Source organism: Dysidea avara, chromosome 2, assembly GCF_963678975.1.
Source record: "Dysidea avara chromosome 2, odDysAvar1.4, whole genome shotgun sequence".
In the NCBI taxonomy this organism is placed as follows: Eukaryota; Metazoa; Porifera; class Demospongiae; order Dictyoceratida; family Dysideidae; genus Dysidea; species Dysidea avara.
This window is the reverse complement of record NC_089273.1, coordinates 28,056,412-28,084,242: the sequence shown is the minus strand read 5'-3', so window position 1 is coordinate 28,084,242 and position 27,831 is coordinate 28,056,412. Positions and strand designations below refer to the sequence as shown.

At 36.6% G+C, this 27,831-nt stretch overlaps 1 protein-coding gene across 2 annotated transcripts in view; it reads right to left on the bottom strand.

The window, feature by feature from the left end:
• Positions 1 to 3,636: 3,636 nt before the first annotated feature.
• Positions 3,637 to 27,831, bottom strand: part of LOC136244144 (uncharacterized) — a 60,767-nt gene continuing 36,572 nt past the window's right edge. The window contains exons 7-12 of one of the 2 annotated variants that reach the window (XM_066035663.1): positions 24,433 to 24,615; positions 12,500 to 12,635; positions 12,234 to 12,447; positions 5,345 to 5,519; positions 4,157 to 4,345; positions 3,637 to 3,806 (exon numbers count right to left, since the gene is read on the bottom strand). In XM_066035663.1, the coding sequence (XP_065891735.1) occupies positions 3,745 to 3,806; positions 4,157 to 4,345; positions 5,345 to 5,519; positions 12,234 to 12,447; positions 12,500 to 12,635; positions 24,433 to 24,615 (959 nt within the window). In that variant the 3' untranslated portion in view covers positions 3,637 to 3,744. Of the gene's footprint in view, positions 3,807 to 4,156; positions 4,346 to 5,344; positions 5,520 to 12,233; positions 12,448 to 12,499; positions 12,636 to 24,405; positions 24,616 to 27,831 lie in introns of both variants that reach the window. The other variant, XM_066035666.1, reaches the window with a different exon arrangement.

Genomic DNA, 27,831 nt, shown 5'->3' with positions numbered 1-27,831 from the left:
GAAAACAGGGGCAAATTCAAGCAAGCAGTTAATAAAGCAATAACCAAAAATGTTCCACAAACAATGTCTAGATCTACTAAAGAACTACCGTGAGCAACATGTGACATCAAGAAACAAATGAAACAACGAAAAAAGTTATACAACATTTACAAACTGAGGAAGCTTGGCATGACTACCATAACATGAAGAACACTATTACACATCTTATCCGTGAATCTCACAGTAAGTATCAAAACAAGATGTTCTCCAATAATGGGGGCATGAACTATAAGAAATTCTGGAGGTATGTCAAAACTATTCGTAAAGATACTCATGGAATTGCACCACTCAAAGTAGAAAATTCACTTGTGTACCATTCTGAAGACCAAGCTGAGATCCTTTAACAAACAATTTCAATCTGTTTTTACCAAAGAAAATCTATCTAATATTCCTGAATGCTCTGGACTTCCCATAGCACCATTGCTTAATGTTCCAATCTCAGTTGATGGGATTTAAAAGTTGCTATCTACTCTGGACCCATCCAAATCGTGTGGTCCTGATAACATACCAGCTCAAATTCTCAAGTATTGTTGTGATGAAATAGCTCCAGTTTTAACAGTGATATTTACTCAATCTTTGAACTCAGGAAACTTACCAGAAGACTGGCTTATACAGCCAATGTTACACCAATATTCAAAAAAGGAGATAGAGCTAACCCTAGTAATTATCGACCTATTTCGCTTACTTCCATATGTAGCAAACTGTTAGAAGACATTCTCTAACACTGTATAATGGAACACTTAACCACTTACCAAATACTTAGTGACAAACAATACGGTTTTAGGCCCAATCATTCATGTGAGATTAGGGATGCGGCGATTATGCCGGCATAATTTCGGGCATAATAGGTATGTGTGAGAATCAGGAATTATGCTAGTATTTTGAGGTGATTATAAAGCTTTAACAGTAGGAAATTCTGCAGATTGCACAATTCTGTTAAAAAAGATCGAGATACTCTAATAGAGCAGTCAGAAACTCTAATAGAACAGTCACTGAAGATTATTTACTCTAATAAAGCAGTCACATTGAAATGAAATACTCTAATACAGCAACCAGCTAAAGAATTAAAGACTATTTGAAGCTTAAACATCAATGAAAATGGCCTGATACAGCAATGAACTGGCATTATTAGCCAATTATGGTGGCATAATTTTGGGAATAATGGGCAATTCTCAAAAGCATAATAGGTGATTTTTTTAGCACTGCTCAAAAGCATAATGCTCAATTTTTGGAGCATAATAGCCTCATGCCTATGTGAGATCCAGTTACTTAATATCGTAGAAGAAATCCAAATAGCACTAGATCACCATCTTTCAGTTGACTTAATGTTTATTGATTTCCATAAAGCATTTGATACCGTTTCACACCAACGCTTAATGAAGAAACTATATCATTATGGAATTCAAGGTAACGTGTATAACTGGATATTCAGCTGGCTTACAAAGAGAACACAACGGGTTGTCACCAAGGGTCACAGTTCAACTTACGTCCATGTTGATTCAGGTGTTCCTCAAGGAATAGTTCTAGGCCCACGTATGTTTTTATTGTACATCAATGACATTACTACCAATATTACTTCATCTATCAGATTATTTGCAGACGACTGTGTTCTATACCATGTCATTCACTCAGAACAGGATCATTGTCATCTACAACAAGACTTAAATTATGTTATTGAATGGACTAAACAATGACAAATGAGCCTAAACATTGAAAAATGTGTTATACTTACCTGCTCTAGATCTACCTCACCACCTGAATTCCAGTATTACATAGACAATGAAGCACTCACTCGTACAAATCAACATCTGTATCTTGGATTCCTATTTCATTCATCAATGTCATTCTCTCCACATATCAACAACATTAAAAGTAGTGCAATAAAGTCACTAAACTTTGTGAGACGCAACTTAAACAAATGTGATGAATCAGTAAAATCTGCTGCTTACCTGGGATTAGTCCGACCAAAACTAGAATACGCATCTTCAGTTTGGGATCCCCACTTATCTAAAGACATTCAAGCTATTGAGAGAGTGCAGAGAATTGCAGCTAGATGGGTGAAATCCAATTATAATTGGGAAAATAGTGTGACCAGTATGCTCTCAGAATTGCACAGTGACCAGCACTAAACATTAGAAGACGTATTTCAAGGCTCACAATCCTGTACCAAGGACTTCATAATTTAATATCATTAGAAATACCAACCTACATCACAACCATGAACCACCACCACCACCCATTTAACTACATTCCAATGTCTTTTTCACTTTAACATACCTACTGCTAGATCTAATCATTATGATCATAATAATTTAATATCATTAGAAATACCAACCTACATCACAACCACCACCACCACCCATTTAACTACATTCCAACATCCTTTTCACTTTAACATACCTACTGCTAGATCTAATCATTATCATAATAGTTACTTTTTAAAGACCTTTCGTGATTGGAACTTACTACCCATCCCTGCTATAGAAGCTAGTGCTCTAAATTGTTTTATATACAAATCAATTACATAAGTTACTGATTGTTAATAATTAGTAATTGTAACATATGTATTGTAACCTACTGTTAGTTGTAACATACGCACTATAACTTTACTGTTTGTAATTAGTAGCTGTATATGTGTACTGTAACTTACTATTTATAATTAGTGATTGTAACGTACATACCATAATTTAATTAGTAATTGTAACATACGCACTATAGCCAACTTTTTTTATGTAACACATACATACTGTAACTTCTTGTTCACAACTAGTAATTGTAGCATACGTACACTTATTGATTGTAACATACACTGCACTATTGTCGATTTTACATCTTAGGCAAACCAGCTGTGCTGTCTGCCTAGTAATTAATAATAAAGAATGAGATTGTTAGTATAATACAGGTTATATCAAGCTTTTTTGTATTCAATAAGCCACTGGAAATACCATCTTATATCCCTCTTTTTTCACAGTGGTATGACTTTTTTGTAGGAGATGGGTCTTGATCCTAAAGCTATTTTTGGACTTAATTCATGTGGTTTATTGTCATCACTGACCATACCCAAGCCTAGTTACATGAACCTTGTAAAATTGTGTTGGGATGGAGTACTCCAACTGTTGTAATATATGGGCATAAGTTATTGTGTGACTTGCTACCCTATTTTTTTACAGCAGTATACAGCAGAAATGTAGTCTTCTCCAGATCACAAGAGTCTGGTGACACACAACACAAATTCTTGTCAGCAATGTATACGACTGAGAAATTCATCAGTTGTCAGAGAATGCTTCAATAATGGAATTTACAACTTTGTGTTTAATTTAAAGAGGTGGCCTCAAGCCCATGTTCCACTGTACATATGACTACTGACTTAACAAAATTCAAAATGGCCAACAATAACATTAGAAACCATGAATGCTGCAATATGCAACTTGCATGTGGGCACACCAAAGTGAACACATTTTGGTATGATACCAGTTAGGTATGTTGCAAACTTAACAGTGAGTGTTACAGGTCTGTAAAAACCTCTCATAATGATATCATGCAAATTCCTGAGTAGGAGACTCTTATATTGACATGATTAGTAATAATGTTATCAAGATTAATAAAGATGTTATAAGGAGTCATGCACAAACTAGAGTAGCCAATTAATATATACAAATTGTTACTAATCAAATAGTCTGAAATTTAGATGCTGTAGGTTGTATGTTACTTTCCCTGCTCTGAGCTTAATCGTCGGTAATATTTTACAATAGCATGATCTTTTGGACCTATAAATATAAACAATCAGGTATACAATAGCAACCATTCTAATGTATATATGGACAACTGCACAGCATTAATATTTGATGCTTTTATTCTGTTGTAGTACATACATGGCAAGATTGGCAGCTGAAAAAAGCATGTCCAAATATTTTTCTATTGAAAAACTATAAAATAAAATTATTCACTATCTTTCCTAGAAGTTATTCGATTATTTTTGAATATTTCCTATTGTCTTTTATTCCTAAAGCTATTAAGGCACAATAGACACATGCCTAATTCCATGTGTATGCCTCCAAACATAAATGCATCAACAACTAATACCTGTACATTAGTCAATATACAAATGCACACATACTTTTTTCTTCATGATTTTTATTCTCAGAAATGCTCAGAAGTATTTCACTGAATTTACTCCCATAATTGTAATGATCCTCATGTCCTCCTCGATGAAGACCAACAATCTCTAATCCACCTTTAGTAGCCTTCAGTATGGGACCACCAGATGACCCACATGCTGTCTCACTTGTATACAGCAGCAAGTATTCTGTGAACACAAAGAAACATAATTAATTCTAAAGTACACACAAATCAAGTGTGCTAATGATACAGTACAGTAGTACTGTGTATAAGGGATCATAAAGAACTGGGCTTTACTGGCTGAAATATCACCCTAAAACCAGCCTCACAATATGCCTTGGTAGTAATGGTTAGACATAACCAAGCCCAAAAGTGGTACAACCAGCCAGTAAAACACTTCCAAAAAGGTGCTACAATATTTTTAAAAAAATTGTTTAGTGGAATTTTCTACTGCCTGACTGACTAACTGACTGAATGACTACCTAACTTAATGCAAGCGTAACACGAAATGGCTATGGATACAGGCTTGATTTTTTCACTGTTTGATGCTGCTTCAGCCTAACAGATGCCTTTTGGCATAGAGCAGTACATACAGACCTACCTGTGTCCTCCTTTGTGTCCCATTTATCTTTGCTGACAACACAATGTGTCAATTTGCAGTAACATTACTTGATGACTTTCCTATGTACGTTAGACAGGAATCGTCTGAGTTTTCCATTTAGCTGGACTGCTTGCAGAGGTCCTTCTCCTAGTGTTCTTCATTTGTAATGCTGTGCAATGGGCTGAACAAAGCTGTGTGCGTTCAGACAAAAAACAATAAGCCTGGTGTTATTCTTTCTGGTCTAATGTGGTATATGTACTACCTTGTTTCAGTACTTCTCCTAAGGTCCCTAATCAAGCTTAAAATTCTTAATTTTTCCTTGTGCTTGTTTGAATAGTATTCAGTATCAACATAATCAGATCATAAATATTTTATACAGTAAGTTAACCGCCATGTACTGCATAAGTACTAGACATTTTACAAGGAAGGGAAATATTACCTACATACCAGTACTAGACATATTGCAGTTACGTAGTAGGCATAATTAATATGAAACACGTACGCACTAAGGTATAATAATGTGTAGCTACACAAGAGCAGCATTTCTCCTAATGCATAATAAAGTAACCAACTTACTATACCTACCATATGCAATACAGGTTGAAGATGAGAATGACAGTTCTCCGCCACCAGGGTGTTGGATAATTGTGATATAATCATGATTATCAATGGCTGCTGGTTCACTAAGATGAATGTATTCAGCAACAGGGTGTTTTTGCTTTAGTTTACTCCAATCAATCTCTATCATTGCATAGTCAAGCTGAAAACAACACAGTAGAATATAATTATAATTTGGACATGTTTCCTCATGACAGTAAAGTACTTCTAAATTTCACATCTGCAATAACTGACAAAGTGCATTCTATTATTTTATCTGTACATATATATAGCTAAAAGACAAAGTGTTGAATTGGTAGAACACCCGACTAAGTATATAGTCCAATGGTTTTGGGCTGTACAAAGTCTCCAAATGTGATCTTTAAAAAATATGGTAAGTGTAAAATATTGATACAATGTGCTACCTTCATAGTTTTCTGATTGTGGGTTTCAATTTTTTGACTGCATAATTATACATATTTCATACTGTATAGACATGCATAATAAAACATGGTTATACCTATGTATATAAGATCATAGGTACTAGACACATAATAAATTGATATGCTACCATGTTTTAACAAGTTAGTCAATGTCTCAGGGATAAAGACAAGAATGATCTACTTATATGGAAAATTTCATGCTTTCATGAAATAAGTGCACAATTTTTGCATTGTGCCACTGGGATGGTGCTGTAGATACCACTTTTATAATATACTCAGCCACTGTGGAGGATTCTTAATAGTGTTATATGCAGTGATTGCTCTATTAGAGTATTTGACTGACTGCTTTATTAGAGTATCACTACTAGCTTTTTCAATAATGATAAATCCATGAAATACTTGAAAACCGATGAAAATATTATAATTTAAGCTCTATGGGTTTTTCATTGGTATGTCTAAATGCAATGAATTTTACATCAAAATCATGTAAATTAATGTAACTGTTCTCTATGCCAAAACCTTTACCAATGAATACACTATGAAATTGTACAATGCGATAATACGATACCAATGAAATTCTCATGAACGTTTTAGCACTTTCTGCATGCCAAATTGTTACCCATGAATCACCTATGATATAATAACATGTTAAATAGGTACCAATGAAATTCTCATGAAAATTTTGATTTCTTAAACATGTCAAAGCCTCGCCAATGAATTGGCTATGAAATTACAATGTACAAAATGTGTTACCAATGAAATTCTTATGAAACACCTGGCTACTTTTACACATAACCAACCTCTACCAATGATTCAGCCATGCATTACCCACAATACTAATATGATATCCATGAAATTCCTATAAAGGGATAGCTATACGATAATTGTTAATGAGCAATTTATATTTAATTATTGCTATACACTGTATATGCCGTGTTTGTTCTCATTGAAGTTTTGATTTCACTACAGATCAAGTAAGGTTCAGGAGTGAAAATGCATATGTTTGATGTAGCTACGTACGTATAGTATAGTGAGCCATACACACACATGAACACCGTACATGGATATAATGCTCAATGTTAATTACTATATTCATATTATAGCTTAATTAAGTCAGTGCCCCTAGAGGGCACCATCGGATCAGTCTAGAAGAAACAATAAACCCAGGTTTTACTATACTCCCTATGAAGAAAACTAATGGAGGCCGGCACTTACCTTGAAAGCCATGATTTCTACTCCAAGGCTTAACAATAGATAGCTGATCAGTAGCCAGCCGGCGTACGGGTACGGCCGTAGACTTAGTGAACCAAGACTAAACCCTTGGCATAAAATGGGAGCGCTGCACGTGCAATTTACGAGATGGACATACAGGAGACTAGTTGATTTACCGTGTCCAGCAGAGTGCAGGAGTATAGCTAGCTACGAGTCCGGATTTGACTCGAGATGCACCAGCAAGTAACTGCCACCCGCTTTAGGGCTGCCGGGTGATGCACCTGGGACTAAACATCAGTGATATCTGCCAGAGCACTTATGCGTCGATTTCCACCCTGAAAACAACTGGCTATCAGCTAAACAAAACTTTCCTAAACTTGCACGGCATTATTTAGATCAAACAGAATTACCATAGAAACGATTTCTTTAACAACGGTAGTAGCCAGGGGGAAGTGGAGCGCATCAGATTTCCGTGTGTTTCTCGAGATGATACAATGATACTGAAGTGTTAATTTGCTGTTGTTACTCTACTAGACTGGTTCTTCAGGTAGCTAATGTCGTCAGCCGTGTCGCAGTCATATGATTCATGTCGCCGCTTAGGTTCAACATACATTAGGTACAGCTACGTTTTACTACTCGTAAGTGTTCCTGGCCTCGTGAAATGAAGGAGAAACAGGTACAATTAGTGCAACAGTGGACAATTGTAACAGGGAGAGTGTCAGACGTAACAGGGAGAGTGTCAGACGTAACAAGGAGAGTGTCCAAAAAAAAGACCAGCTTATATGGCTCAACCTGAAGCTTTACCTGAAGAAGGTGTAAATCCTGCAGAATAAATGGACAATCAAATTAATGCTGCAGCTGCAGAAATATTTGTAGTCATTGCCATTATCCATGAGTTAGTCATGCAGTGTTCACATGAAGATTCAAGCTGGCAGGGTGTCACCTGGGCCAGCTTCTTTTGATGGTACAAACTATAATGGTGTTTATCGTTTTCTGGTTTTTCTTGCATATTGTCTAGCCTCATCAACATTGATTTTGCAAAGTGTCAGTTAATGTTGTGCCATCAAGTCAGTACAAATTCACATTTTTATTATTCCTACTGCTTGTTGCTATCTGCCACTTTGTGTACTGAACCTGACAATCCTTCAAATTTTTGGTTATTTTATCATACAAAAAGCCTGGAAAGTTTTGTTTCTCCAAGAATTTCTAGCCATACAGCAGCATACAGTATTACTGTACTTTCTTGCTGCAGACTTGACAGCATTATTTGGCTGCTTATACCTACAAGGAGATTATAAGAACAAATTTAAATCCAGAAATATCATGATGAGGTTTTAGTGCATATCATGTGAATGTCTTATGTCATTATTAACATGCGCAAAATATGCAGGTGTCACATGTACGTTTGCAATTGTCTGATTTTACAACCACCATAAACATATTACAATACATGTGCTAAACACAGACGAAATACGTATGTATGCTAGTGTCAGGAAATGCTTATGAAACCAATGCAAGAATATGGGTCGAAGGTGCACAGTACGTCCCAGCCGGTGAGTGTATGCTGCTTGTTACGTATACTATTCCGATCCACTTCTGAATCAGCTTGTCTAGATCTAGCTACTTGACAAAGCAATGATGGATTGCAATATGCCAAAAAAATGGTTCCACTTCAGATATACTGTACGTCATCCACAATATCTTTGAGACTTTACTACAATAAGAATTGTAATGACAATAAGTATTATACTCTTAAATTACTGGTACCTGCATATATGGAGTTCATCAGTTTGTTTTCATTGCTTTGCTGTTTTCATAGCATTAATATGGTTTTTCACGTGGTTTTCATGGTGGAATTTCATGTCTATACCATGCTATTTACATTGCTATGGACTTTCATGGGTGTTTCATAACTTAATACAGTAACTCTGTTTTCATGATTTTCATGCATTTTTCATGGCTTTGACTTCACATAAATTTCACAACAATTTCATTATAATATTTCATCCCTTTTTCATGTGTAATGAATGGGTTTTTCATAGCCCATGAAATTTTCAAATTTCATGGGGTGCAACATATGAATATACCATGAAAAATATTGCCATAATTTTCATGGGTCATTCATGGTTGAAAAAACTAGTAGTGTATCTTGATCTGGCGTGTTTGTATTAGGCCTGCGCCTAACATTCCGGCATAATTTTGAGAATAATAGGTCACCAATTTCATGAGAATAATTCCGGAATAGTAGGATGGTTACAGGCATAATTTTAGAATTATCGGACGTCCACGGGAATAATCATCGGAATTAAGGGGCGTGCCTCTTCTTGATTAGCTAGCTAGAAGAAGGAAGTAAGCTACTACGAATGATAGCCGATAGCTGGCATTATTATACAAGTGCTGGCTGAAAGAGGTTGAAGAGCCTCTAAAAGATCGATATACTCTAATAAAACGCTCAAATACTCTAATAGAGCAGTCAGATCGTTTCATGTTAACAATCTGCAGACAGCATCAGGGATTTAACTGCATGATTATCTGCAATTCTGAAACTTGTACATCTCATACCAGTGTATTTCTTTAAGTCTTTCTACAAACATATTGATATCATTATCTACTGAACTTAGCATATAGCTAGTTATAGCTATAGCTTTAATACACTGATAACTGAAAAACTATTCCTGATAGCCATTTTAAGCCTGTTGTAATGGCTATAACAATTATGTGTAAGGTGGAATGCTTCAATTTTGGCTAGCTATTAATTAATTCTGACAAAACTACTTCTTATATCAGCATCTTGAGAACTAAGCGACTATAGCTAAAGAAACTAAATGAGCATTATTATGGAATAATAGGCTAGGTACAAGAATAAAAAAAGAATAATAGGAGAAAATTTTAGGGAAATTCTGGAAAGAATAATAGGTAAAATTTTGGGCACATTAGGCTCAGGCCTAGTTTGTATTTTTAGGGGGAGTACCCATGCCCTCCCCCTCCTTCCTAGAGCCACCACCAAATGCCTCTGACTGCTCCACTCACCCATTCAAATAAATAGGATACACATTCCTGCTAGCTTACAAAGTAGGTAGCCGCCAATTCTGCTGACATAATAATAAGCATAATAGGTGCCTGAAAGCATTGAGCATAATGCTAGCATAATAGATAGCACACTTGTGCATTACCATTAATTCTTGCTTATCAAATATACATATCACAGAAAGAGATCGATGTACTCTAATAGAACAGTCAGAGAACAATCAGACAGCTGACTGTTCTATTTGAGCATATCAATCTTTTCTGTGGCACACAAAGCAAGGAATTAGAGTCTGTGCTTTAGCAACTTACTGTTTTCCCATAAATTGCAAATTTGCTAGAAAAACATGTGAACTGAGATATAAATATTGAGTATAATTTGAGGATACTACGTATGTAGGTAAATATTGAGCAGTGCAATACTCAATTTGAGTAGTGCAATACTCAATTGAGTAGTACAATACTCAATTTATTTCCTAATTTAAGCATTTTAGGAAATAAATTGAGTAGTGCAGCATAGCATAATAGCACAATTGGCGGTTCCCTTTTAAACTCCTGCTGTGCTGTTTTTTGTTCATTAAATGCTTGCATGTATATAATTATTAAACCCCAGTAAGTGATTTCATTCGTGGGCCACACACCTCTTATAAACATGATGAAAATGCTTATAACTTTCAATACAGTGCATAAACAGTTATCATTTGTTACATAGAATGACGGTTTATTCTGTGTAGCTTGTTTGTTAACATGGGTAGAGGAATGCAATTATACAGACTTACAGTATTCCCAATTTTAGAAACAAGGTGCAAGCCCACAGCTGGATTTTTGTCGACTGTGGGGACACCTAGTTTTGAAAATTAATCCTACTGATAATTAAATTTTGTCATTGATTAAAAGCACACATTGGAACTTGTCTGAATAGCCACTTGTATGGAAGGACACTACTCTACAAAAACCAATATTAAACTCCCCAAAATTAATGCAAGCAGTCACTTCCCCATTACGGCCAAGAAATTTTACCCGAAGGTGACTAGCTTAGACATGTTTCACTCTACTCCAATATATGTGACCGGATTTGTAAAAAGGTACCTTTTCCACACATTTTACATACCAGCAAACAAAATGATGCAACATTTGACTCCTTACACTGATTAACTTGCACCTGGTATCAAAATGTAGCCAGATACCATAGCTACACTCAGTCACTCATGGAAAAATTCAAGTAATTGTATGCTATGATTAAAAAGTTATGAAGCTTCAAAGTTCAAAAAATGGGTCAAATTTTATGTGTGAAAAAGGTACCTTTTCGCAAATCCGGTCACATATCATCATTTATGTACGCTTATTTTTGTAAATGGTTCTATTGTACTAGCACATACATAGATACAATTCTATTGTCAATGTATTAGTTTAGACAAGATGTATGAATTACATACAATGAAGCAAAACATACTTAAATTTTGTTATTACAGGCCACTGATTAGTCTTACTATGCTGTAATAGCACATGTGCAAAGCAGTTACTTGCAAAGCAGTCTCTTCTATAGCCAATGAAGAAAATTGTCTCAAGTTAGAGACTTCATTTGTGTCCTTATCATTTAATATCACCAAGCTATGCATCATAGTCCTATGATGTATAATTACACAACTAACACAATGTTTTAAATTGTCACATTTAGCATTTGTTTCTTAAGCCACACAAGGTGTTGAATGACTCTGAAAGAAGAAGGGCTCTGGGAACTGTAATGTGTCAGAATACTTAATAAGAGGTGTCAGGGTTGAATGGGTATTTACTTTTCTTTGAGATCACAAGATATTGCATGATGTAGTATGACCAAGCACCTCTTGAGTTGATGATGATGTGGAATCTGCCGAATATGAGAACTGAGTGGACAATGTGGTTAGGGAACTAGTGAAAACAATTTAGCATTTTGACATCACTACCAATGTTTTAGAAAGTTTTCACCTAGATGGCACTTTAATTTGTCGGCTCCATACTAGATGACCAAAACATTTGATTGAGATGTTTTGTAACAGGTGCGGCACATACGTAAGATTTTCGTGCATGTGTGTACCTATTGAACTGAATGCAAGTTTAAACTTCCACCTACATGCTTATACTAGAAAATCGTACTACATACATACATACATGAACACTGGAATATGCAGAAACACAGGGATAAAGGGATAAGTAGCTACCTTTTTCATATCACTACATACAAAAGTAGTCTCCACCATCAATTCTTTCAGCTCTAATTGAACATCGACACCTTCAAATTCAAGTATGCTTTTTCCAGCAACCTCTTCATCACCAATCACATGATAATTGGTCACAAGGACAACTGAAGACTTGTCAGAAAGTTGCATGGAGCCAAAAAATCCAGTACCCATCATTTCTTTTCCATCTTTTCCACTGTCATCAGGAAACAATGGCAAGGAATAACTGAACACACTATATAACTTACTGTGCTCTTATCAAGCAAACAGCTCTTATAACTTGTCTTCTAGCTGATTCATTTACTGGAATGTGTCCTTGACCTTTCTTCATAGACTTAATGTCCTTCATGCCAGCAACTTTTGTTTTTGCATGTGATTTTACATCTGCACGTGATCACAAATATATAATACAAACAGAAGGATACTATTGTATAGTAGTAGTATATAGTTGGGATTACCTCAAAATAAAAATGGTGTTTCTGAAGTTGATAATCATCACAGAAATTCTTGATGGTTGTACTAAGATCTTTTACAAAAGGTTTAATGTGACTAGCATCAAACATATAGTGTTTAAAATAAGAAACTAGTACTCTTACAGAATCACAAATACAAAAATACATTATTGTAACAATTGATTTTCAGTCTGTTATAGTTACATAAAAATCACAGCATGAAGATCTTTCTTTTACTAAAGTCCTGGTAGCATAATTATGTCACATCAGTTTGCAAACTAATATCTGGAATTTTGATTCTGTGACAGCCTGTGTGACAGCCATTTAAGTTAACCAGAACAATGCCTTCCTTAAATCGAGATGGAGTTGAATACTGTAGGTATGTGAGCACTAATAATGAGTATTTACAAAAGTGTAGTGCGGTACTATTCAAGGGTGTGGTATTTATTTTCAAAACCAAGGATGAAACCCTTCGAATAGTGCCACACTGCTGTATTATTCAACAAAATGAGTAAATATGGTATAATATTTACTTTATGTGACAATAACAAACCAAAACATGACGTGTGCCTTTTGAAAGTATTGATGAACATCTACTCTCCATGCCTTGCTTCACCTTCTATCTTTAATCTTTGGTTGTCAACTTCTTTATGCAAGGTATACATATGAAGGGGTCAGCGGCAAAAGCCGACAAATGCATTAGAAAAAAAATTAGGTGACCATGTGGTGCGCCTTGCAGTGCTTATGAGCTCCTAGTACTACACACATTTTGGAACATACATAATTAAATTATTGCAATTTTTGCTAAAAATCATTAAAGTTTTGAGACTGCCATGAACTTTTACACTATGTTGTTTACTTGGTGACACATGGTTAATACAGCTCATTACAATGTTTACCAAAATTTATGATAAATCTAAAATGATGCATGATCCCTTTTCCACTTACCCCTTCATATCGAAGTTGCAATTACTTTGGTTCAAACTATATAGTACCTCTTTACAACAAATGTCTTCTGCTAGCCATATTCTGTACAGATATAATTATTGACTTTGATTCAATGGAATACTAGAGTATTGTATTGCAGAGTTAATTTGTAATACTAATAGAGTGTACACAATTGTTTTGAGGATTTCTAATAGAATACACATAGAGTGTTCTAGAGAATCTAGATTTTCCATTGTAGATCTATAAAATTATGAACATTATTACTGATTAGGTTTCAGCAAGAAATCTCAATTATACAGTAGAAATTAAGTGAGGTGAACAACCATGATAGGCAGCAGCTAAGTGGTTAATGATTTGGGTGTTCACTGTGGAGGTCCCTGGTATGAATGAATGCTGGTAAGTTTTTTGACATTTTAATGTACCTTTTTATCCAGCAGTGACTGTTCTATTGGGGTATCTCGACATCGTGATTTACAGTTGTTTGGTTGCTTGTAACTCTAGAGCTTTCGATAATATTGCTTTTAAACCACAAAAGTTTTGAGCTACAATGGCTAACCTATGTATAGGCATGTCAATATTTTAAATTATTCCCATAAGCATTTAAAATAATCATCTGTAGCTCTATGAATATTAATTTTATTAGAATTGCACCAATCTTGTTATGTGATTTTGTCCCTATGAATTCTTAAAATGCACCAAAGTTCAAAAAATTGAGCTATGCATTTGAGTATTTTGTGAAAAGAATAATCTAAGCCCCACCCTACACCTAAACAAAGAAAAATCAAGAAATTAAGCCAAATGTTGGGATTTTTGTATTATCATTATACAATCTTCCTCAAATTTGGTATGTGGGTGGTGAAGGTGTAGGGAATTTGCAGTACAAAAATGATTTTAGTTTGAAAAAGGAAAACGTGAAGCTACATACGCATTAAAATCGCATATTCTTTCTACCTGTAAATATTATCTAATCAAAAACAGCCAAGCTGTAAAAAAAGGTGCGGCCCCCAAAAAGGCCATGGTGAAAAAAGATGTGAAATCCAAGGTGGCGGCCAAGAAATGCCTGTGATGGTAGGTTAATGGTTACATTTTAATAACAACAATTCAGTTGAATTTGGTGCCAAGACCAAGGGGCACAAAATTCACCTGAATTGTCGTTATTAAAATGTAACCATTAACCTACCATCACAGCCATTTCTTGGCCGCCACCTTGGATTTCACATCTTTTTTCACCATGGCCTTTTTGGGGGCCGCACCTTTTTTTACAGCTTGGCTGTTTTTGATTAGATATCACTTCTTTTTGTATTTGTATACTGCAAAGCCGGCCTATGGCTGGCTTTGGGGCTTTTTTAACCCATGTGTTTTTTTCTTTACTACAGGAAGAAGAAAAGAACTTAAAGAAGAATTTTAGTACTTCAATTATTTTTGATTTTATTAGTAATTATACAAATTATATACATATATTTATTACATGCCCATTATTCCCCACAGGATATTTTTTTGCAGCTGATCTCTCTACTGGGTGACTTGAAATGTAGCTGAACTATATACAGGACGGTTTCTTTGTAGCTGAACTCTCTACAAGGTAACCTCTTCTAGCTGGTCTCTCTACAGGGTATTTTGTTTCTAGCTGAACTCTCTACAGGTGATTTGTTTGCAGCTAAACTCTCTACATGGTGGTTTCCTTGTTGCTGAACTCTCTACAGGGTGTTTTGCTTGTAGCTGAACTCTCTACAGGGTGATTTGTTTCTAGCTTATCTCTCTACAGGTTGATTTGTGTGTAACTGATCTCTCTACAAGCTGATTTGTTTGTAGCTGAATTCTCTGCAAAGTGTTTTGTTTGTAGCTGACCTCTCTTCAGGGTAATTTGTTCCTAGCTGATCTCTCTACAGGGTGATTTTTTTGTAGCTGACCTCTCTTCAGGGTGATTTGTTTCTAGCTGATCTCTCTACAGGGTGATTTTTTGTAGCTGACCTCTCTTCAGGGTGATTTGTTTCTACCTGATTGCTCTGCAGGTTGATTTGCTTGTAGATGAACTCTCTACAGGGTAACTTGCTTGTAGCTGAACTCCTTACTTTGTGTCTAGTTTGTAGCTGATCTCTCTACAGGGTGATTTGTTTGTAGCTGAACTCCTTACATTGTGTGTAGTTTCTAGTTGATCTCTCTACAGGGTGATTTGTTTGTAGCTGAACTCCTTACATTGTGTGTAGTTTCTAGCTGATCTCTCTACAGGGTGATTTGTTTGTAGCTGAACTCCTTACATTGTGTGTAGTTTCTAGCTGATCTCTCTAGGCCCCTACTCTCTACAGGGTGATTTGTTTGTAGCTGATCTCTATACAAGTTGATTTGTGTGTAGCTGATCTCTCTGCAGGGTGATTTGTTTGTAGCCGATCTCTCTACAAGGTAATTTGTTTGTAGCTGAACTATCTATAAGGTGATTTGTATGTAGCTAATCTCTCTGCAGATTGATTTGTTTTAGCTGAACTCTGATTTGTTTTTAGCTTATCTCTGTACAGGTTGATTTGTGTGTAACTGATCTCTCTACAAGCTGATTTGTTTGTAGCTGATCACTCTGCAGGTTGATTTGTTTCTAGATGATCTCTCTACAGGTTGATTTGTTTGTTGCTGATCGCTCTAAAGGTTGATTTGTTTGTAGCTGAACTCTCTGCAAAATGTTTTGTTTGTAGTTGATCTCTCTACAAGGTGATTTTTTGTAGCTGACCTCTCTTCAGGGTGATTTGTTTCTAGCTGATATCTCTACAGGGTGATTTTTTGTAGCTGACCTCTCTTCAGGGTGATTTGTTTCTAGCTGATCGCTCTACAGGTTGGTTTGTTTGTAGCTGAACTCTCTACACGGTGATTTGCTTGTAGTTGAACTCCTTACATTGTGTCTAGTTTCTAGCTGATCTCTCTACAGGGTGATTTGTTTGTAGCTGATATATCTACAAGTTGAACTGTGTGTAGCTGATCTCTCTGCAGGTTGATTTGTTTGTAGCTGATCTCTCTACAAGGTAATTTGTTTGTAGCTGAACTGTCTAAAAGGTGATTTGTTTGTAGCTGATCTCTCTGTAAGTTGATTTGTTTTAGCTGAACTCTCTACAGGGTGATTTATCTGTAGCTGAACTCCTTACATTGTGTGTAGTTTCTAGCTGATCTCTCTACAGGGTGATTTGTTAGTAGCTGATCTCTCTACAAGTTGATTTGTGTGTAGCTGATCTCTCTGCAGGTTGATTTGTTTGTAGCCAATCTCTCTATAGGGTAATTTGTTTGTAGCTGAACTCTCTATAAGGTGATTTGTTTGTAGTTGATCTCTCTGCAGGTTGATTTGTTTTAGCTGAACTCTCTACAGGCTGATTTGTTTGTAGCCGATCTCTCTACAGGGTAATTTGTTTGTAGCTGAACTCTCTACAAGTTGATTTGTGTGTAGCTGATCTCTCTGCAGGTTGATTTGTTTGTAGCTGATCTCTCTACAGGGCAATTTGTTTGTAGCTGATCTCTCTACAGGGTGATTTTTTTGTAGCTGACCTCTCTTCAGGGTGATTTGTTTCTAGCTGATATCTCTACAGGGTGATTTTTTGTAGCTGACCTCTCTTCAGGATGATTTGTTTCTAGCTGATCGCTCTACAGGTTGGTTTGTTTGTAGCTGAACTCTCTACAGGGTGATTTGCTTGTAGCTGAACTCCTTACATTGTGTCTAGTTTCTAGCTGATCTCTCTACAGGGTGATTTGTTTGTAGCTGATCTCTCTACAAGTTGAATTGTGTGTAGCTGATCTCTCTGCAGGTTGATTTGTTTGTAGCCGATCTCTCTACAAGGTAATTTGTTTGTAACTGAACTGTCTATAAGGTGATTTGTTTGTAGCTGATCTCTCTGCAGGTTGATTTGTTTTAGCTGAACTTTCTACAGGGTGATTTGTTTGTAGCTGAACTCCTTACATTGTGTGTAGTTTCTAGCTGATCTCTCTACAGGGTGATTTGTTTGTAGCTGATCTCTCTACAGGGTGATTTGTTTCTAGCTTATCTCTCTACAGGTAGATTTGTGTTGATTTGTTCATTGCTGATCGCTCTAAAGGTTGATTTGTTGCAGCTGAACACCCTGCGAAGTGTTTTGTTTGTAGCTGATCACTCTAAAGGGTAATTTGTTTGTAGCTGAACTCTCTCCACAGTGACTTGTGTGTAGCTGAATTCTGTGTAACTGAATTCTCTAGAGAGTGACTTAATTGTAGCTGAATTCTCTACACAGTGCATGACTTGTTTATAGCTGAACTTTCTTCAGTGTGACTTGTAATGTTGTGAATCTCTATAGTGATATATTTGCTTAACTCTCCACATGGTGATTGTCTTCTTGCTGAACTGTCTATAAGATTAACTGTTTGCAGCTGAACTCCCTACAGAATAACTTGTGATGTAATAAAATTCTATAATGGAATAAATAAATTAGCCGAATGCTCTATTAGGGTGACTGTTCTATTAGAGTATCTCGATCTCGCATTTGCTACACGGAGTTGGCTTTCGAATCATGACTCAGTGGTTTGTAATCCGATTCTTCTGTACTACTGCAAGGACTTTCTATGAAGATTATTCCAGCTATACACCGATTTTCAGCTCATTGCTCTAAGCGGTTTGCCTAGTAGGCGTGAAAACTAATACTTTTTTATTCATAAAAATCGATCGCGTAATTGTGACACAGGTTGGGTTTTGTCTCATATCTCCATGGTCTTTATCTCGATTCCTTTCAAACCACCAAAAGGCACTCCTACGATGGTTACTCCATCTACATAGCAATTTTCAACTCATTCCATGAAGCGGTTTACCCTGTAGGCGTGACAACAAATCGATCTTGTTTTACGCGAATAATCGGTCATAACTCCTGAACCATTCATCGGATTTGTACCAAATTTGATGCTAGGATTCGCCGTTGGACTCCCTTTCTGTGTGCCAAATTTCAAGGCGATCGGAGTACGCGTTTGCTTGTTATAGCAATTTTTGCAAGTGTGCGAAAAGACGAAGAAGAAAAAAAAAACGAAGAAAAAAAAAAAAACTTTGGCAGCTCGTATCTCGGAAATGGCTTGAGCGATTTCCTTCAAATTTGGAATGTAGACTCCCTTGGCTGGCGGGCAACTGTGTAGCAAATTTGGTTTCAATCAGATAAGTGATCACCGAGATACAAAGGTGTGAAAATGACGTTTTCGTTCTTCCTGTCAATATACTCACGGGTGTGGCGCGCCGGCTTCTTGGGCCGCACGACACACTATCGTGTGTCTTGATCTAATCAAAAACTGCCAAGCTGTAAAAAAAGGAGTGCGGCCGGTCTTCGCACAAAATTCACCTGAATTGTCGTTATTAAAATTTTTACCATTAGCCTACCATCACAGCCATTTCTTGGCCGCCACCTTGGATTTCAGATCTTTTTCACCATAGCCTTTTCAAGGACCGCACTCCTTTTTTTACAGCTTGGTTGTTTTTGATTAGATTTTACTTCTTTGTGCATTTGTATATCCTAAAATAGGCCAGCTTTCGGGTTTTTAATCTATATTTTTTCTCTACCACAGAAAAAGAAACAGATGAAGCAGATTTTATAAATACTTTAACTCATTCTGATTTTATCAGTAAATGTACAAAATTATATGTATAATGCATAATATATTTATTACATGTCAATTAATCCCTACAGGATAAATTGCAGTTGATCTCTCTACTGTGTGACTTGAAATGTAGCTGAACTCTCTACAGGGTGATTTGCTTGTACGTTGAGGAACTCTTTACAGGATTCTTTCTGCAGGGTGACTTGACTCTAGCTGAACTCTCTGCAGGGTTATCTGTTTGAAGGTTGAACTCTCTACAGGGTGATTTGGTTGCAGCTGAACTCTCTACAAGGTAACTTCTTCTAGCTGATCTGTCTACAGGGTGACTTGTTTCTAGCTGGTCTCTCTACAGGGTGATTGGTTTGTAGCTGAACTCTCTATAGGGTGATTTGTTTGCAGCTGAACTCTCTACATGGTGGTTTCTTTATAGCTGAACTCTCTAAAAGGTGACTTCTTCTAACTGATATGTCTAGAGGGTGACTTGTTTCTAGCTGGTCTCTCTACAAGGAGATTTGTTTGTAGCTGAATTCTCTACAGGTTGATTTGTTTGCAGCTGAACTCTCTACATGGTGGTTCCTTTATAGCTGAACTCTCTAAAAGGTGACTTCTTCTAGCTGATATGTCTAGAGGGTGACTTGTTTCTAGCTGGACTCTCTACAAGGAGATTTGTTTGTAGCTGAATTCTCTACAGGGTGATTTGTTTGCAGCTGAACTCTCTACATGGTGGTTTCTTTGTAGCTGAACTCTCTAAAAGGTGACTTCTTCTAGCTGAACTCTCTACAGGGTAATCTTTTCATAGCTGAACTCTCTACAGAGTGATTTGTTTGCAGCTGAACTCTCTACATGTAGATGTTTGTAGCTGAACTTTCTACAAGGTACAGTATCTTCTTCTAGCTGATCTCTCTACAAGGTGAATTGTTTGTATCTGAACTCTATACAGGGTGATCTGTTCGTAGCTGAACTCTCTGCAGGGTTATCTGTTTGAAGTTGAATTCTCTACAGGGTGATTTGTTTACAGCTGAACTCTCTACAAGGTAACTTCTTCTAGCTGATCTGTCTACAGGGTGACTTGTTTCTAGCTGGTCTCTCTACAGGGCGATTGGTTTGTAGCTGAATTCTCTACAGGGTGATTTGTTTGCAGCTGAACTCTCTACATGTAGCTGTTTGTAGCGGAACTTTCTACAAGGTACAGTATCTTCTTCTAGCTGATCTCTCTACACAGTGAATTGTTTATATCTGAACTCTCTACAGGGTGATCTGTTGGTAGCTGACCTCTCTACAAGGTGATTTGTTTGCAGCTGAACTCTCTACATGATGGTTTCTTGGTAGCTGAATTCTCTACAAGGTAACTTCTTCTAGCTGATCTCTCTACAGGATGACTTGTTTGTAGCTGAACTATCTGCAGGGTGATTCTTTGTAGCTAAACTCTCTACAAAGTGATCCTTATAGCTGATCTCTATACAGGATGACTTGTTTCTAGCTGAACTCTCTAAAGGGTGATTTATTTGCAGCTGAACTCTCTATATGATGGTTTCTTTGTAGCTGAACTCTCTACAAGGTAACTTCTTCTGCTGATCTCTCTACAGGGTGACTTGTTTCTAGCTGATGGGTTATTTGTTTCTAGCTGAATTTTCTACAGGGTGATTTGCTTGCAGCTGAACTCTCTACAAGGTGATTTCTTTGCAGCTGAACGCTGTACATGGTGGTTATTTTGTAGCTGAATTCCTACAAGGTGACTTCTTCCAGCTGATCTCTGTACAGGTTGATTTGGTTCTCACTGAACTCTCTACAGGGTTATCTGTTCGTAGCTGAACTCTCTACAGGATGATTTGTTTGCAGTTGACTCTCTACATGATGGTTTCTTTGTAGCTGGACTCTCTACAAAGTAACCTCTTCTAGCTGATCTGTCTACAGAGTGACTTGTTTCTAGCTGATCTCTCTACAGGGTGATTTGTTTTTAGCTGAACACTCTACAGAATTATTTGTTGGCATGCAGCTGAACTTTCTGCATGGTGGTTTCTTTGTAGCTGAACTCTCTACCAGGTGACTTCTTCTGTTTGATCCCTCTACAGGGTGACTTGTTTCTAGCTGAATTGTCAATAAGATTAACTGTTTGTAGCTGAACTTCCTACAGAATAACTTGCAATGTAATATAATTCTTTAATGGAGTAAGTTATAAACGTAGCCGAATGCTCTATTAGGGTGACTGTTCTATTAGAGTGTCTCGATCTTGCATTTTCAACAGGTAGTTGGCTTTCGAATCATAACTCAGTGGTTTGTAATCCGATTCTTCGGTACTACTGCAAGGACTTTCTATGATGATTATTCCAGCTACACACCGATTTTCAGCTCATTGCTCTAAGCGATTTGCCTGGTAGGCGTGAAAACTAATAGTTTTTTATTCATAAAAATCGAATGCGTAATTATGACACAGGTTGGGTTTTGTGCCATATCTCCATGGTCTTTACCTCGATTCTTTTCAAACCACAAAAAGGCACTCTTACGATGGTTACTCCATCTACATAGCAATTTTCAACTAATTCCTTCATGGGGTTTACCCTGTGGGCGTGACAGACCTCCGACCTTATTTTACACGAATAATCGATCATAACTCAGTGAATGTTCATCGGATTCCTACCAAAGTTGGTACTGAGATCTGCCTTAATGACCCCATCAAGTGTGCCAAAGTTCAGTCCGATTGGAGCACGCGTTCGTGTTTTATGGCGGATTTTGCGAAGTGTGCGAAATGAAGAAGTAGAAGAAAAAAATGAAGAAATTAAAACGAAATTTTGTTCGCTCGTATCTCGGAAATGGCTGTAGCGATTTTCTTCAAATTTGGTATGTAGACTTCCCTAACTGGCCGGCATTTCTCTAGCAAATTTGGTTCCAATCAGATTAGGGATCACAGAGCTACATAGGTGTGACAATTTTGTTTTCTTTCTTCCTGTTAATATACTCACTTAGTGGCGCGCCAGCTTCTTGGGCCGCACGACACACTACCGTGTGTCTTGGATACCTTACAGGTACAAATTTTTCAGGTACGAAATTTTTGCAGATCGATGAGTTTCAGTTTACGAATCTCTTATTTTTTACTGAAGAGCTAACTCTGATAGTTGTTAACCTTCAAGGATGAAAATTTTGCAGAAAGCCAAGCAACAGTGAAATCCACGAAAATTATGCTCCTCGAAAATTTGTATGCAAATGGTATTTACAGTGTTATAGTATACCGGCTTTCTTGGCTGCATGATACACTATCATGTGTCTTCATCTGTCTGTGAGAAAGATATCAAACGGTACGGTCGTACTGTTTAAGTAGGAATCCATGTGAAATTTTTGCGCGCCGCCCAAAATCGCACCTTTACAAATCATCCTAGAGATATTTTATGAAACGAAAATCACCTTTATGGAATAGTACTAGTCCATATAATACATAGAACAGCATTAAATACAACAAAACGCTTACAGGTGGCCGGATAAAGAATTTTAAAAATCGCCAAAACTTTGAATTTTAGACTGACTGCCTGACTGCTCAACCACAGTCGCAAGCCTAGAGGCCAAATGAAGCAGTGCATGGCCACCATTTTACGCAACAATAGATAACTCACCAGTGGGATGTGCCTTTTGGGGTTCCGAGGAGTGTATGCCCTCTGCACCTTGTCTTTTCTTTTATCTTCAATCAGGCTCCTTGTCTTCTTCTTCATCCAATGAAACCATATCGAGGCGTTAATTTTCCATATCAACACTTTCTTTAAGCAGCATAGTAGACGCCACAAGATTATTTAAGGCGCTTAGACTACGCTACTGTACAGAGGAATAGATTATATTCCATACTGATATAATCTATGACAGAGGGTACTGTACGGAGGCACTGGTACTAGCTAGATAGCTTTATGATAGGTCACAAGATCACGCCCATTCTTCATTGTATGTATTATTGATTTATCGATTGAAACCACGATGACACACCCCTTTTGCACTAGCTGTATTTCAGTGACCACACACCTTCAATTTGGAAGGCTGACTCGACATACTCTATAATCGATCGAAACCACGCCCATTTTTGGGCAAGTGCACATCTTGCAGGCTGCCTCAAGATACTCTAACACAGCAGTCACCCTAATAGAACAGTCACATGTTTATAGCTAGCTGTATGCCTTAACAAAAAAAAAAAAGAAGCTAAACAAACTAGTATATTGAAAATTATAAATTTAAAAATAAAGTAGGAATCCAAGCTATAAAAAGTAGTGAAACAAGAGAAGAACAATGGTAGCTATTACAACATAACTCGGTGGGAAATTCCTACTTTGGCACTGAACATAAAATAATGGCTATATCATGCCAAAGTAGGGATTTCCCACCGAGCTATGCTGTAATAGCTACCATCATTCTTCTCTTGTTTCACTACTTTTTATAGCTTGGATTCCTACTTTATTTTTAAATTTATAATTTTTAATATATGAAATAGAATGTTGCCTTAAAATAGGTACATAATATTTATCCACATCAACTATTGATTTGGTTGTAAATTCCATAATTTAATTATGGAGGGTAAAAACAGAGGATTCAGTTCTGACAGACAGAAGTGGGATATATTTGTTACATTGTAATGCTCTACAGTAAATCTTCCCCAGATGGAACGTCATCTATGGTGAGTGCAAGACTGTTCTATTCTTACTTTTTCAATAGAAATGATTTAAGCTTTTATTATTCCAAATATTTTCTAAACATTTTTGTAAACAAAATGTACAAGATTTGAAGTAGTAAAATGTGAATTTGATCTACCTGTGTAAATTTCCAGGAAAGTAATTTAGTTAGCATGATGCTTACTAACTAATGTAACAAAGTAATAAACTGTTCTGTTAACTGACCTATTAGAGTAAGTGACTGCTCTATTAGAGAATCACTATTTCATATTTCTATTCTAGTTTTGCTCTAAAATTGATTGCTTACATGTCATGGTTTTTTTGGAATGCAAATAAATATACTGTGATGATACCAGTATGTTGGGTATTATTATGTTTCATTGGTTGAAAGTATTTAAATCATATATATATACATGCATTGTACTGACTAAAATGAGTGTTTGGTACTAGGCTTGTTCAACTAAGTTAGGTTTTGTAGATCATATCACATACGTAATTCTAAATAATTACTATTGTACTACTATAACTTACATATTATAGTGTGTACTGTGTGTGTACCTGCATTGTAAACTTTTCCAGAAATGCTTTTTAATATATCTTTAAGGATTGTTCCACAGTTGAACATTACATCAAGTTTGCCTCGATGAAGACCAACAACTTCAAAATTACCATCAACTGCCTTTACCACAACACCATCAGAAGTTGTCCAACTTGATCCACACTCATAAATCAATAGGCAACCTGCATACATAAACAACTATTCTAAACTTTGTATCTGTTACACAAGGTTTTAATACAAGTATAAATCTTTCATTATATTCTCCTTTGCATGAAGTTGTAAGTGCATACATAGCATGAGTAATTAATGTGGAAATAGCATACAAATGCACAAGCATTAACAATTTTGAAAGCTGGTAGGATTCATTATAATTTTTGCGATTGATGTTTAGAAAATTGCTGATCTTCACAGTTCACATAGCCATTAAAGTTGTCTTTCCACCATGAATGGATAGCTACACAGGTGCACTACCCAATTTCACCACAGCCACGCCACTGAGTTGCTTGGGCTGAGTGGATTTCTATAGACATGTGCCAGTCACTGGGAACTATCTGGAATCTTGTAATATCATTGGCCTGCTGGAACACAAGGCTAGAGACATGGACAGACTTGGACAGTTGCCCAGATATTTTCTACATACATTTCTTTTTCTTTGAGTGTCTCCAATAGTCTTGACAGGGCTGGAGAATCCATAATGACCTTGTCAGCTATTTTCTGTTGATATTATTATCAATCGCCAACCCAAAACCCTCACCACTACCCATAGTCACTGTATGTGCATGCATGAGTTATAAATTGCTCGTGAAAACTGTTGCTCAAAAGTTTTGGTTATGTGGGTTGCAAGCTTTCTCTGCACTAAAGTGAGTTAATAAACCTGGCCTCGACAAGATTGAAAGTCATATATCTCTCAATCTATTCATGCATCATGCATTTGTTATTTATTAAGTCTAGTGCTAAAGGTCTGTAACTGGCCCTACAGCTTGTTTAAAGTTGATACATAAAGTATGTTTGAAAAGGTGGAGAAAGGAGAAAATAATAATCCATGAGCAGCTTCGAACCTACAGCCATCCAATTAATGCTCAAACATTTACTGGAGTTTGCCCATACATTAACTGACAGTTTTCACAAAATGAAGTCACATTTGCACTTAAAGACAACCATAAAGACTGCTTCACTGTACCAGTGGTGCAGCCAAGGGCATGTCTAGATAGGCAAATGTCCCCCAACTTTCACCAGTGTGGTGGCATGCTGCAATGTACAAGAGGTGGAATAATGCATAACTTGGTGGTAAATTTATATTGTCAGAAACATAATCTATGATCAAAGTTTATTAAGAGAAGTTCAACAAATGCATCAGCTTATCCAAATAGTATTTAACGCATTACATCATGTTAAGACTAGATTCATGGAGGCAGTTTGAGAGGAGCATGTTTTGGAGTCTGTTGTTATACAGAAAAGAGTTGTCAGCAACAGTGCGGAGTATTTTGTTGGCGGATAAATCAGACTGAAGTAAAAAAGACATGCACAAACACAGATAAAGGGATCAAAAAAATGGCTGATAAAGATAAGTCAGTTTTCATGTAATGCCTTTTTCTAGCTTCTATATTATTATATTCTTCATGTATTGCATTAGACTAGTGAAATAAGCTGAAGAAACAGCAGTGTAGTACACGATTAGCTATCTAGATACAGTACACTTATGCGCTTTTATAACAGTTTTATTTTGTACTAGTGAGGTGAAACTTGTGGATAGTTGAGCCCTACCACCTCTGAAGGCCTGGCTACATTACTGCAATACCAACTGCATCATTGAAGCATGAATCAACAGTGCACCACTGTTGTCATGGAGTTCAAGCTGGACTTGATAATTAACAGATTTATAATTCTTTATTGTATTTATGAAACTATGACAATTACTAATTATTGTATAAATTGCCATGTTTGTTTTAAATCATTGGTCTCGACACAATCCCGATACAAGTTGGAGCAAAAAAATGCTCTCCTCTGCGACAGTTTATGGTGCTGTGACCAGGCCATTCGAAGGCTGCTTGGACCTATGAAGGTGAAACTGCAAGCTTATGTCAAAATGGGCAAATCGATTCTGGAGTGTCCAGTCGACAATAGTGACTTGGATAAAGAAAAAACAGAACTGGACGACCTCATTCATAGATTTCTCGATGAACATTACTCTTCTAGAGCGCTGTAACCAGGAGTGGACCACACTACTGAATGTAATTGAAAGCGACTCTGAAGAAAGGCAGCCAAAGAGAAGAATATTTGTGGGCAACAGACAGAAGCGAAGGCTTAATTGAACTTTTGCTGGACTCTAAGGAGATTGCCTCTCGTCTTGAAGGCCGTTTGGCGTGAGTGTTAAGGAAAGTGGAGAGGTCTAATGCAAACTTGACTCAGCAACCTGTGACCTTAGCAGTGCCTTCTGGAAGCCCTACAGATACCTGTGAGGACAAAAACAGTGTAGAGGTGAAGTTACCTAAGGTATTCTTTAGGCATCGGCTGATTATGCCAGCATAATTTAAAGCATAATAGGTGACCAAAAGCATCAAGCATAATGCCAGCACAATAAGGACGATATTTGAAAAATTAGTTAAAATGCGCAATATGCACACCTGAAAGAAAGCAAATATTCACTGCCAATAGTATTATTAGTGCATTTCATATTTAAAAACATGCAATATAACTTATTAAACCATTTCTTTGTTAGTTATTCACACTTTGCAGAAATAAGATCGAGATACTTTAATACAGCAGTCACTTATTCTAATACAGCAGTCAGAAAAGGCTGATATACTCTAATAAAACAGTCAGTTCTCTAGCATAATCTTGATTTTGAAACCATAATTTTGAATATAATAGGCTCAATTTTTGAGCAGTGCTTAAAAGCATAATACATCTGTATGTTAATTTTTGAACATGATAGGCCAGAGCCTAGTATCAAAAGCTTCTGCGCGTCATGGTGTACTGTCTCAAGTTTATCTACATAAAGATAATACAGAAGTGTAATTTAGAGACCAGGGTGTAGAGTTTTAGAAAGTACAAGTTATTATGAAAAAAATTTGTTAACATGATTGCTGATTCAATTTATTCTAGGGAAAATAAGAGTGCTATTCTGCTGCGGATTTTTGTTATTCAACACAGAAGATACCCTGATGTGTTTGTTGCAATTGTGAAACACAGGAAGAATTGTCTACAGAGACAATTGGGTCTCAAATTAGATGATGTAGAAATATTGAGATGCTATGGTAGATATATGAATACTTATTTTATTAGAGGATACTAAGAATCCCAAGTTGGTTCCTAGACATGAATGGTTTACAGTGTTATTGATCAGAGAGGTTCATCAGTGACTGGAGTTGCTCACACCCTATCTTAGTTGAGGGAAG